Genomic DNA, 13750 nt, shown 5'->3' with positions numbered 1-13750 from the left:
TTTCTTTTAAAATATAATACTAATTTTTTTTAAAAGGCAACACAAAATGTCACTGGCTTTTTAAAGTGGGGATTGCACCAGCAATTTCCAAGATTTGAGACCTTTTTATTGGGAGAGAAAACAATATTTTTCTCACTCCCCCATCTCAGTACAAAGGATAACTAATTCTAATAACTACAGTCTGCAGACCAAATGGAAATCATCTCATTGACACAGATTATGCAGCTATTTGGAGCTAATATGATATTTTTATTAGATGTCATTCTTTTCTAAGCTAATATTCCAAAATCAAAGCAGCCCTCTGGGTCATACATACCTGGATATATTAGGAGGAAAATATTGCTTGCAAATGGACACTAATCAGTTTATAGGAGTAATCAAGGATGTAGAGATTTGATTTCAGCAAAGATGGCCAGATGAGCTGGCGTGTGTGAGATGATTTGGCAGGCAACAGTCGGCAAGGACTACGTGTCCAGGGAAGGAGGAAGGAGTTAGGCAGATGGTGGAGATGAACAGTGCTGAGAATGGCCATTCCTATCCAAAACCCAACAGCCCTTAGTGCAAGATGCTGCATTCTCTGATTCATGTCAGTTATGAGCAATCCTGGTTCTGGCTGTTATGCCTTGTTTTGCCCACCCAGCACTCTGTGAAACAATCTGAACCTTGCTCAAGCCCTTCTGCAACCTGAGGTTTTGGCTGCAGCCTCTGATACATTTTCACTTTTCATTCATTTTATTCAGAGGCCGTGGTGTTAGGACATTATCTTTCAGCACACAGCTTTTGTCATTTTACAGGTTTTGGAGGGAGCATGCAGCTCTGCAAGGATTAAATTTTTGTGTTGCATCCATGGTGGCAGAGTGAAAAGACCGTGGGCCTTGGGGTCATATAGACCCAGGCTTGAATCCTGGTTTTGCCTCTTAATGACTTTGGACAAACTGCCAAACCTCTCTGAATCTCATTTTCTCATCTGAAAAATTTCCTTGTTCTAAAATGGGAAGCAGCCATTTTATAGAATTTTTGTGAGGATGAAGAGATGTATTTAAATGACATATTTGACACACAATGGGAAATTATTCAATAGCAGTTAAAATGAAATAAATAGTGAGGTGTAAAGCTGCAGCTTGGGCACAGTTGGTCAAGATTCTCTGATGAATCTGAACTCATCAAGATGAAATCTACTGGGTAGAGGCAAAATTTTCTCATCATTCTCCAAAATTTAAATTGCAAACTTTCAAGCTACAGTAGATGCACTTTTGGTTCAAATACGCTTAGGCCTCCCATACTCTAAAAATAAATTATATTGCCTTTGCTAACTCCTCAAGCTATCTCCCTCTCTCCTTCCAGATTCCTCTCTATGTTTGTTGAAGGGCGAAGTGACAATTAGTGTAGACTCTCCCTAGCCCCTAACTCCTTCCTTTCACAGCCTGACTTCTATTTCTTCAACTCTCCTGAAAAGCCTCTGTAAAGTCTAGAAAGTTACAGACATCCTCATGTCATGCACACAGCATGCAGCCTCATCAGCTCTGCAGCTTTCCACACCATTGGCCACTGCTTCCCCTAAAACTGTGGTTCTCTACATCGGCTGCATATTAGAATCACCTGAGGAGCTTTAAAAAATTATTCACACCTGGGTTCCACCCCCAGAGATTCTGATGTAATAGTCTCGGGCGCCGCTTGGGCTTTGGGACTTTTCCCTGATTGATCATTAAGGTGCAGCCATGGTTGAGAAACAGCTAAAATTCCTACTCTCCTTTATTTATGTAATATTGCAATGCTCTGTTTCTCCTACTTGCCAAACGCTTCTTTTGAATCTTTTTCAGGATCTCAGTCAAACCTTGTTTAGGATGCTGTTTTGAGTAGTAAAAGATGCAAATCTTATAATTAAGGCAACGTATAGTTTTAGTTGTTACTATGGTGTTGTTAAAGAAAAGCTAAAATTTGTGTTTAATTAGGAAGCTTACCTAATGTATGTTCATGCTAGATGGCTATGGAGGAGGAGAAAAGGGAGGAAAGAAGGAAGGATGAAAAGGAGGGAAGAAGACAGAAAAGAAAATCTTATATTTTATGATTTTAACAATACTCTGCATACCTAATGCTTTCTTTTCTGTTTAATCTCCATAAAAGAAACAGCAATTTTAATATTAGCTATGATTTGTAGAGCACCATATTATCTCACTTAATCCTCACAAAAACTCCAATGAGATGGATACTATTATCTTCATTTTTTATAGCAAGCAAATGGAGTTGAGAAGTTGCCCAAGGGCATGAGCCTGGAAACTGAAGGCTGGGATTTTAATCCAAGTTGACAGGACTTCAGAGTCAGCCTACATTTTGCTGCCTCTTTGGATTAGAATCCTAAGTAATTAACATCAAATCTTGAGAAATTACTTCAAAAGTCTTACCCAAAGGAGATATTCAAATACCTGAAATCAGCCTCCTATTTCCCATTAGTTTTTCTTTCTCCGGGGCAGCTATCCTGAGGTCCTGCAACTGTTCTTCATGTGCTTTGATTTTAACAGGTTTCATCTGCTTGGACACCCACAGTCTCTCTGGCTCAGCTTGATAATCGCCCTATTAATATGTGGTGTCCCTAGTCCAATATAGCAATGGCAGTCTTAGTCATTAACCAACTAAGGAAAAGGGCTGGGTCGAAACAAAATAGAGAATTTGTGATGATGGTTAAATTTCTATGTTCAGGAGAAAGTGTTAGAAGAAAAGGACTAGATTTCCACTGAGAGGGAGTGGCCAGAGATGGAGAGAGGAATTCATCTGCAGATCTCAGAGGTCAGGCAATGGTGACGGGGGGAAGAAAATGAGTAACTTTACAGGGGAAAGAAAATGAGTAACTTTAGGAAGAAGTGAAGAAAAATTCAGAATTTTTTTTCCTTCCTTCCTTCCTTCCTTCCTCCCTCCCTCCCTCCTTTCTTTCCTCCTTCCTTCCCTCCCTTCCTTCCTTCCTCCCTCCTTCCCTCACTCCCTCCCTTCTTTCCTCCTTCCTTCCCTCCTTTCCTTCCTTCTTCCCTTCCTTCTTTCCTTCCTTCTTCCCTTCCTTCTTTCCTTCCTTCCTCCCTCCCTCCTTCCCTCCCTCCCTCCTTTCTTTCCTCCTTCCTTCCCTCCCTCCCTTCTTTCCTCCTTCCTTCCCTCCCTTCGTTCCTTCTTCCCTTCCTTCCTCCCTTCCTTCCTTCCTGCCTCCCTCCTTTGCTCCCTCCCTCCCTTCTTTCCTCCTGCCCTCCCTTCCTTCTTTCCTGCTTGCCTGCCTGCCTGCCTTCCTTTCTTCCTCTCTCCCTCCCTCCCTTCCTCTCTCCCTTCCTTCCTCCCTTCCTCCCTTCTTTCCTTCCTTCCTCCCTTTCTTTTATCTAATACTTTTCTCCTATAAACCATCCAGCTGTAGCTTGATTCTGTCTGTATTCAGTGAGCTTTCTGATTAACTAAGAGTTACAGATTTCCTTTAGCAACACCCTAGCAACAGCTTCAACTATAAATTGCCTTCCTTATGAGACTTGTATTCTTTACTACACAAAACATCTCTCTAAATAGGATTTGAGTGAAGTCTGAGCACAATACAGCAGTGGATTTTCAGTGAGAGATTAATGGATGCTGAAAATCAAACAGATATGAGGAAAAACATTGGTTCCAAGGCAAGACCTGGGTCAAGGAAAAGAAAAGGAATTCATTTTCTCTCCTTTGGTCCTTCACCCAGAGCACAAGAGAGAATACACGGGTCACTTTAAGTCTGCAAAGGCTCTGAGTCTGGCTGCCAGGAAGTGAAATTTCACACTCAATCATTATAACTGGATTGGTCCTTGTGGTTCACATATTTTGTTCCTCCTCCTCCTCCTCATGTCATGGCTTTGCTTTTCTGTTTCCATTTAAACTGCTTTATTTTGCACATTTCTTTCATTTTGCCTCAAATCCTGTGTAGAAAGAGCCAACTGAAATTTATGCAGTTTCTACTATATCCCGGGCACTGTGCTAGGCCCTTCGGTTATCTGGGGTCATATATACTGCAGAAAATACAGCGTAAATGCAAAGAAAAAAAGAATTTAGAGTGAGCGGGAGGTGAGTGTACAAAAAAGATGAAGAGAGAGGAAGGAGTGTGGATTCTCCATAGAAGGGGCCAAAGGGGAATGAAGATTTAAAGTTTCCAAGAAGAGCTTGGAGAATCATTGTCACCCCAGTTTTCCCCACTCTGGGGAAATGTGCAGAAATTTACATTTTACATTTCCTCCTCAAGTCCTGTGTGGCAAGAGGCTTAAGGAGACTGGCTCTTTTGGCAAGGAGATTACATATTCTTTTACGTATGTGTCACTTCTAACTGATGGTGGGCTTTGGGTCTCATGTGTAAAATAGGAATAAACCTAGCACCACCTTCTAGGGGTGTTGGGAGGATGGAATGAAGGTTTACCTGCAACTGTGTCTTCTGTGTAGTGAGTGTGCTCTGCTGTCTAGTTTTACTGTAGAGCACTGTGCATGCCTGTTCATGTTGATTTAGGACATAGGTGTTGAATGACAAAGGCTCTTGAGGTTTCCCACACAGCAAGAAAATGGGAATTCCTTTTATGTCTCTAGATTATATTAGGTTGAACTATATGACATTGCCATTTCTATAGGTCAAAAACAGCAAGGATTTTAAAAATAGAAACATTTCACATAAAAATGTCCAGATGTATGAGTTTTCTTGAAAAATCTGAAGACCTGGCACCAGTGGGCCATATTGCCCCGTGGACACCATGCATTGCAGTGACTGTCCACTTTAGGAAAGGCATGCAACCTAAGTCTCTGGGGTCTCTTCCCTGCCTATTTACTGATGGGCATTTCCTGCTTGGTCCTGCAGATGGTTTAGATGACAGCCCCTGACTTAGTGTATTGCCTGGAGCTACACTAATGTCTTGCTGATAACATATCCCTGAGGAATGTTAGCAAAGGCATGAAGGCAGCAACGTAGAATTGTGTGAGCAAATGGCAAGTACAAATCATTCCAAACCAAACATCCCAGGCCTTGAATAATCAAAACAAGCCAGGGAGAGGCAGTTTGGACTTTGCTTGTCACTCTGCTTTGACAGCATTGTGGAAATACTTTCATATCCGCTGAAATTGTCTCCTTTGACATGTTTACACCCACATGCAACTCCATTCACTAAGTACTTAGTGTGTTTTTATTCCTTTTGCTTGTACTTCTCTTTTTAATCCCCCACTGGATATCATTTGTCCAGGGAGAGGAAATCCCCCATAGCAAAGAGGCAAAGAGAAAGATTCACTGGCCCACCAAATATATCGGGCTCTTAAAGTAACTATCTTCTAGCTTGCAAATATATCTCATTTAATACTTCCAATGAGTCCAGTGGAGCAGATATATTATTACCATTATCAATGATGAGCAAACAGAGCTCAGAGAACTAGAGTAACTTAACCGTGATCGCACAACCAGGAAGGGCTAGGGCTGGAACTGGCACTTTTTAGTTAACTATGAACTAAAACAGGCCTTACTGCAAGTTTAAGAAATGATCTCAATGTTTTACTTGGTCTTTTTATGAGATGGGCTTACTAGCAAAGCTGATGCAAATTTAGCGTTAAGGAAAATAGTGTCTTTAAATCAGAGAGGGTAATAGTTCCATGTACTCTGGGCTGTCAGGCAATATCCAGGGTAGAGTGGCCCTGGAAAATATCTGATTCTCCTTTAGATATCACTAAGTGAACTCTGTACACCTTCTCGCTAACTCCAGATAGGGTTCAGATTCTCAGTACAGGGCTTCAGGCAGCCACTATCCATCCCAGAATGTCCATATGGAGTTGGCACAAGTTGTGAAAAATCATCTGAAATTTGGTGAGCAAGTCTGGATACCTGTTTCAAGAGGGCATGCATGTCCTAGGTGAACCACAGGGCATCGGGGGAAAGTCCTCCCTATAAGCACAGGAAGACCCTGAGAGAAGGCCAAGAAGGCAGATGATGAGAGTCTTCAAGCATTTAAAATGCCAGAGGAAAGATAACTTTTTCTTGCTACTTCTAAAAGCAGAGCAAAGAAGAGAATGCAAGACATTAAGAAGGATGAGATTCTGGTGACCAGTGGTGTATTAATGGAAGGAGAGGCCTTATGAAGTATGAGTGTTTTGCTGCTGCTGGCATTTAAGCTGAAGGTGAGATTGGTAGCTTGGATAAATTCTAAAAGTCTATTTGGGCACCATTCCATCTCAGCCCCAAGGACAAATAGGAGGACAATGAACACATTTTTATTATATTTAAGAGCCTGGCACATAAATTGTCTTCAAGAAATGAGAGTCTTTCCTTACATCTCTAGATTATATTGGGATCATATAAAGTTGCCATGTTTTTGTAGGTGATAAAGTGGTTGAAGGTTAGAAATTTTATGTGGTTCAACATCATTCACATAAAGTCAAGAGAATGGACTCAGATTCCTTAGACCCCTGCTGCATAAGGAAGAAGGATGCCCAAGAAACAGTGAAGAGTTCACTGCGTGTTGGTATTGGGAATATGGAGGAGAGTGTTAGGAACAGAGATGCACAAGGAAGGCAGTCAAGAAGCAGATCCTTCAAAGGCCCCTGGGGCCATGTTGAGGAATATGGTCTTTATTATGAAGGAAAGGAGGGAATGTGAATAATGATCTGGGAAATTGATAGATACACCTGTGATGAAATGGGTTGGTAATTCTGATACATTCAAAGAATCCCTTAATAAGATTCCGCTGTGGTCAAATTAGATTTTTAGAGTGGAATGGGATTGAAATGACTTCATAAAAAGTCTTTCTACACAAATTAATGGTGCAAGAAAGAAAATGGAAAAAAGTACCAATTTAAGAGAGTAAGCTGTTTGGGGCATGTTAGCTGTTGGAAAGGCCACCAATGAATGTTTTCATGACAGCTCTCAAAATACTGTCATAGTATATATGGTAGGATGTGTTTTGAGGCAACTACATTAGCCATGGCTTTATATCATTGGTAGCACATGAAGGTCCTAAAACTGCCAATATTTAATACTAATCTATAATTAGTCTTAATTAATTAGAACCAATTAATAATTCATTAATTAGAATAAATTTTCTCTCCTCTACTTGGAGACAGAAGACAGACAAACATGTATTGAAGTTTGAGCTGTCTTCTAACCCTCTGACCTTAGGCAAAGTGCTTTCTCACCCCACAACCTTGCAGATGAGCAGCGAGATGGGATAATAAAACATTCTTTGGGTTAATTACTATATCTAACAAAGCCATACTAAGTTTATGGCAAAATACATTTCATTAAGAAATTCTCTATTTAAAATACATTTTAGTTGGAAATAATGACTGAAGGATTAGTCAAAAGTAGAACTCCAGATTGCTAAATAGAAAATAGAAAAATCCTTTCTGAGAGTCCCTGTAACAGTGTGGAAGGGTTGCAGGTTTTAAAGACAGGCATTATATAAGTTTAAACAACTGCTCCATCTCTTAGTATATATAGGACGTTAGGTGAGCTACTTACCTCTCCTCATCTAAACAATAGGGACAAAGAGACAGTATATATAAAGTCATGGCACACAGTAGGCACTTAATAAAAAGACACTATTAATCTGATTATAATATATGCCTCCTCTGCTGGCAAACTGAGTAACTTTGAAGAAGCTGTTTTATCATCTGTTGCCCACCTATTTTGCTGATGATTATTGAACACCTGTTTGCTGAGTGACAGAATACCTTATTTAAATATTAATTTATGTGTTGTTTTTCACCTCTGCCTTATCATTTCATGAGTGTGGCCCAGCCTTCTGTATTTCCTTGCTTCAAGGATTTTGCAGAACAGGAAGAGTTTTATTGAAAACAACACTTGCTTTCTTTTCAGAAAGTCCAAGCCCAAGAGTATATGCTGGGGAGAGGGGAATGAGACACTCTTGATGGGAGGTTTTCTCACACCTGGAAAGACTGGGGGTCGGTGCATCTGTGAGAAGTAGAAATCGTCACCCTGCCTGGCTAGACCTCAGAAGGGAGGGCTGCCTGGTCCTGCTCAGACACCAGGTTCTTGGCCTTGACAGTGACTTCTAGTCCCCAAGCAGGGCTTGAAAGCAGAATACACAGATTCCAAAGGGAGAGGTCATTTACAAGACAAGACTGGGCATAATTGGTGTGAAGAAATACCTCCCAGGATTTTTGCCTGACCTTAGTGTTAAAGGTGGTGGAGGTAGGAGCCTAAATAATGTAAGAAACTAAAGCTCCTGTTGGCGTAGACTCTTGGAATCAGATTTATGTTGATTTCAAGAAAATAAAGAAATAGAACATTTCTTGCAGACTTGTGTTGATAAGATTAAGACCTGCTATAGTTGTAAGGCATTGGAAAATCTAAAGACAAATTTATCTCTGCTCTCTAAAAGCTTACCACCTATTTGGGAACTGCAGAAGATCATAAGACACCTAACAAATAACTATCATTCACAGCACTGTGAGATCGTGATATGTCACAAACTGCAGAAAAAGTTCTCAGTCATGAGAGGTAGACAGAATTTTGCAAAAGGCGGATAGCCAGGAGGATGGAAAAAAGTTTCTCCTGAAGGAATATATAAAAATGCACCCTCCCCTAATCATTGTGTGCCAATACTATTATTATGTAATTGCTATAGCAGTAAATGCATAAAGTTTTGTAGACCCTAACGTTCTTTTGGAAATATGCCTGCTTGATATGAAAGAGAAGTTTGGAAGCTGCTGATCGAATAGGGAACTGTATAGTTTATGATTTCTATAAAAGTGCTTAGAGTGTTATCTTCATAGAGTATGAGAAGCCAGAGAGACCTCAGAGGTCAACCAGCCCCTCCTACCCTTCCCATTTTACAGGGGTTAAACTGAGGTCCATGTAGAATCTGGATTTACTGAGGCCTGAGGGTTATCATTTTGAAAGACTGTTGAGATGGTCAAAGTCTTGGTGTTAATTGGGTCAAATGTGCACCTCCACTCCTTAACAGCTGTGTGAGCAACCACTGCTGCTGTCTCTTGCCTGGACATATCTAGATTCCTAATGGGAAGTTTAGTCTTTGCCACAGCTGTGCACTGGTTACTCATCCAATTCATTGTTTTCATCACGTTACTTTCTTGTTTACAAACCTAAATGATTACTTCATTTAAAGAAAATCTAAACTTTGTGGTTTGGCATTCAAGGCTTTCTGTGATCTGATTCCAACCAAGTATTCTAAGCTTATCTCCTTCTGCACCATATGCATGCACTTTGTCTGCAGGGAAGCCTTCCTGCTACTTTCCACGCTGTTCTCTCAGTCTCCTGTGCTTTTGCTCATATTCTCCTCTCTGCCTGGAAGGCCCTTCTCACCAATCCTTATCTATTCTTCAAGGCCAGATTGCATGTTACTTTCTCTGAGGAGTCTTCCCTGGGTAAGGGATACAGAGAATCATGTGGACCTGAGTTTGAAACCTTACTCTGCCACTTAGGTCCTGAAACACTGCAGGCAGGTTACTTAATTTCTCTGGGGCTTAGTTTTCTCATCTGCCAAATGGGTAAGTCTACACCCACCTTGTGACCTGGTTGTAAGATATAAGTGGGTTAATTCTATTGTACTCGGCACAATTCTTTGTATCTGGTAAGTGTCCAAGAATGTGACTAATTACTGGTATTACTCCAGGGACCTGTGGTCTTGTCTTCTTTGAATTCCCACTCACTGTGAATTCTCTTATATTCTAAATTGCAATATCTAATTTTGCATTTTAGATATTGGAATGCACATTTTATTTCCCCATTCAATTGGTAGCTCCTTGAAGGTAGGATGATATTTTCTTCTAGACTGTCCCTATTGCATTGTCCTTTACCACAGTAGGTCCTCAAACTTAGGCAAAGGCTGACTTTCCAAGTGTGAAAATCCTGAAAAGAATTTGCTTTGCTGACACTTTTCCTCCTAAAAGTTGAACATAGTTAAAAAAAAAAAGTCAATTCTCTTAGAGATGAGAATCCCAATTGTTGGGCTTCTGTTTCATAGAAATACAGAAGAGAATTTGTGAAGTGACTAGTGGGGATTAGTACATTTCCATTAAATCTCGGGAAACATTGATTTAATGCTCAAAGGACATGTGGCCTCAACTCACCAGGACAACTCAACCTCACCATTTTCCAGCATGCATTGGTCTATGTGATACTTCAGAAAAAGTGGTTTCATGGTCAAATGAGTTTGGAAAACATTAGATTTTAATTAATAACCCTATCACGGGAGTCAGTGCACACATTAGCCAACTAAAACATGTGACACTTACTGAGGTAAAGAAATCAGCATTTAATAGCTAATAAGAATAGCTAACATTCTCTAAGCTCTCATTATATGTCAGGCATTTTGATAGCAGACCCTTACACAGACTCTCTAATTTAATCCTCAGAATGCCCATAGAAGATAGATGTGATTACTATCTTCATTTAACAGATAGAGAAACTAATTGTTTGAATGGGCCCAAGTTCACACATCATTGAAGGAGCAGAGCTGGGATTTGAAGCCAGATGTTTGTGACCCCTAAGCCAGAGCGCTGATCCACCATGGTGCACAGTTTTCAACATTCCAAAACTTGCCTGACCAGGAAATACTTTTGGTTATCCTCTTATTTTAATAATAACCCATGAAAGTGCTGTTCATTGCAAGACACTTGGGGGAATAGAGACCCGCCAGGCCCAAGCTACTTGTCTTATGGGCTCATCCAATCCATGCTCTTAGCACCTCTGTGCCTTTGCCTGCCGGCCTCTGCCTGGGGACCCCTGGCCCTCTTGGCTCTCTCATGATATTTTACTCATCTTTCAAGGTGTAGTTCAAGGACAGCTTTGTGGGGCGCTTTCTTTGATTTCAGCAGGCTGATTTGCAAAGCCCCTCTGTGTTCCTGCCATCTTTCCTATGCTGTTTTTAATGTTTGGTCTGTCTTTGTCAAGGACACGTTCAAAGAGCATTGATAAAGTATCTGGCACAGAGTGGACACTCTGTTAAGGTTTACTGAATTACCATGGTCTCTTTTTCTAGCCCATCAGCCATTGATCCCTAACCTTGGGGCATTTCAGGTCCAGGTTCACAAACCTGTGGCCCGAAACGTGGACTAAGCCTGGCTCACACCCAAAGCTAATACAGCATGGCTGCCACACTCCTGGCAGTTCATTGGTTAACACTCTTGTCGCTTGCAGACGCTGCCTTTCTCTCCCAGCCTCTCGGAGGCGAGGAGGTGCGATTAGGTCACTGTGGGCCTCTCTTATCAGCGCCCTTTATGGGATAACCCTGACCTGTCCTTTCCAGGGCTCTGTCCAGGTTTCATTACAAAGCCCCCCAGTGACTGCGCCTTAGATGAGTCAGCTGGCTTGGGCTTCATTAGCAACCCTAATAGCCTTTTTGTTTTTGTCCTCTTTGGGGCCTTCTGGGGCCCTGGGGTGGGGCCTGGCGGGCCTGACTTCCAGAGATGCCGCCAGCCTCCATTGGAGCCCGTGAGGAAGTTCGCGCTCCGGCTTCTCAGCAGTCACGTCATGCCACACTGTGCATTTCTCTGCCGCACCCGTCCCCAGGGTGCACTCAGGCGCCATGCAAACACTGGCCATCCCAGCTCTCGGGCTGCCTGCGATGAGGTCATGGGTGGGACCCCGGAGACCCCACTCCTAATAGGGTGGGGGCTTCGCCAACCGGCCTGGGGATGGGCCGAGAGGACCGGGAAAGAGACAGTAATATTGTGTGTCCGACCCACTGCTCCCTCTCTTAATGTTCTATAGGCTGGTGTAGATAGAAGTGGAGGGGAAAGGGAGAATAGAAGATTTGGGAAAGAGAAGAATAAGGAATTGGCAGTCGCCGGTCATTTGCTGAACTAACTATGGGTGGAGAGAGGCAACTAATGGTGTTTCCTGATCACTTTGCAATGAGCCAATCAAGCTGATGTCTTGGTTTTCTATAAGTAGTGTCCTTCTTACCTCAATCCCTTTCTTATCATTGAGACCATGAGGCAGAGGAAGCCACGACAATCCACTTTATGCAACTAGAATTTGACACAGAAGGAAAAAATATTCCAGAAACAGAGAAAGAACTGGTGTAGCAAGAAGGCAGAGCCCTCTCAGCCCAAGAGCAGGGTCCTAGGCGGCCCTCACATTGCTCACCCAGGCCTAATGGCTGAGAAATTCGCCTTGCTAGTGTTTCTGTACCAGCGGGTTTTGCAGCCTGAGGTCACCTAAATGTCCCAAACCACTCAAGCTCTGTCAAATCCACAGGGTTTTATCATCTTTCCCTGTGAGCACGCATGTGTGCGTGAAGGAATGAATGTGGAGCTGTGATAAAATCTCAGCCTGCTGGAAGAATGTGCAGATTTCTGTGACAATCTAGTTTTTTGCACCTGGAATTGTGCCTCAGACAGATGGTAACACTGATAACAGAGACATTCTCAGGAAAAAAGAGAACAACACATCACATATTTATATGCCCCTCCACCTCAACCCACAAGATACTTCTCAAGTGACCAATGCACAGAAAAACAAGAAAATATCTTATCCTCGCTGCTCCCTACCTGTGTATGAGGCACAATCGAGAAGGCAAAGTCACCCTATTTAGATAACATTGTCAGCTGACTGTGACTTGAATTAATGAATGTTGAGTTGAACTGTTTCCTTCTCCCAGGATATATAATATCTGTAACATCCTCCCGTGTCAGTTACAAAGGAAAAGACAAATGATTTATTTAACTTTTAAAAATATATTCTGCAAAACAAGTTAATAAGAAGCCATAGTAACTGCACTTAGGAGGATTTTTGGAATGATATTAAAATCTTCCTTGGGAAACATTTCCAAGTTAATAGAAGAATCACAGCTCCGGAAGTTGAGTTGCATATAAAGGGATAAGAAAACATAGATAAGCTGACCTTGGCAATAAGTTAGCCTGTCACCACACTGACAAATGCTAAGTTCATCAGATTGGAGATTTTGAAGACTCCGCTTACATTTTCTGAAACAAATGGCATTTTTTATATAGTGAAAGATATTTACAGATGTTCATGCGTCAAGCAGAATAGAAAGTAGGAGAACGCTCTCCTGCGGAGGTTTTCTAACCTCTGATTTATCATTTGTTGACATACTTTTTACAAGTTCCCCCATGTCTTTACAAGGAGCTTTCTTAAGTTCTCCCAGGAAATATTTTGATGAAGGCCAAATAGGAGGGAAAAGGAGAAAAACTGCAGTGAAAATGGTAGCTTACCTTGTCTGGACATTGCTGATATCAAACTTTCCCCCAAAACATGAGGCTTTCTTGCTTTGGTTGTCCCATGAATATAGTAACCATTAAAAATTTAAAGCAGAAATATGTGTTTATTATTCAAAGCTGCTCCAAAACAATGCAAAAAATAACTTGATGAAAAATAAAGTGCTCATCTGAGCGTGAGAATGCGTTTGAAGCTTGGAGCTCATGCTGTTGTACGAAGTTTTGCAACTGTCTTTCTCAGTTTAAACAACCTCCCACTCCTTCTCCCAGGGACTTGCCAACTTCTATAATTTAAAGCAACTGCGATCCTTCCCATAATACTCACATTTCAAAGAGCTTAATATATACACTAGTTAAGAACAAGTAGGAGTGGGTAGTATTCTTCTGCAAACCCCAGACTGAGGCAAATGAAAAGCAGGGGTCTCAGGTATCTAAACAGTTCTCTTTCTCTCTTTTATCCATTGCTCTTCTTACCATGTTACTTCTAGTTGCTTTGCCTTTTAAAGTGATGCCTAAAGACTAAATGGTATCATTTCACTGGAAGCAAAAGGAGTACATAGGAAAGTTTATG

The 13750-nt window shown here is 41.5% G+C and overlaps 1 protein-coding gene across 1 annotated transcript in view; it reads right to left on the bottom strand.

Moving 5' to 3' along the window:
• The window catches only part of C1QTNF7 (C1q and TNF related 7), a 104579-nt gene extending 91290 nt beyond the window's left edge, over window positions 1-13289 (bottom strand). The window contains exon 1 of the mRNA XM_054485965.2: window positions 13177-13289. Within this exon, the coding sequence (XP_054341940.1) occupies window positions 13177-13189 (13 nt within the window). The 5' untranslated portion in view covers window positions 13190-13289. The remainder of the gene's footprint in view (window positions 1-13176) is intronic.
• Between the last annotated feature and the right edge of the window lie 461 nt (window positions 13290-13750).

Source organism: Pongo pygmaeus, chromosome 3, assembly GCF_028885625.2.
Source record: "Pongo pygmaeus isolate AG05252 chromosome 3, NHGRI_mPonPyg2-v2.0_pri, whole genome shotgun sequence".
NCBI classification, from domain to species: domain Eukaryota; kingdom Metazoa; phylum Chordata; class Mammalia; order Primates; family Hominidae; genus Pongo; species Pongo pygmaeus.
The sequence above is the reverse complement of the archived record's forward strand: the minus strand, read 5'-3'. Positions and strand labels throughout refer to the sequence as shown.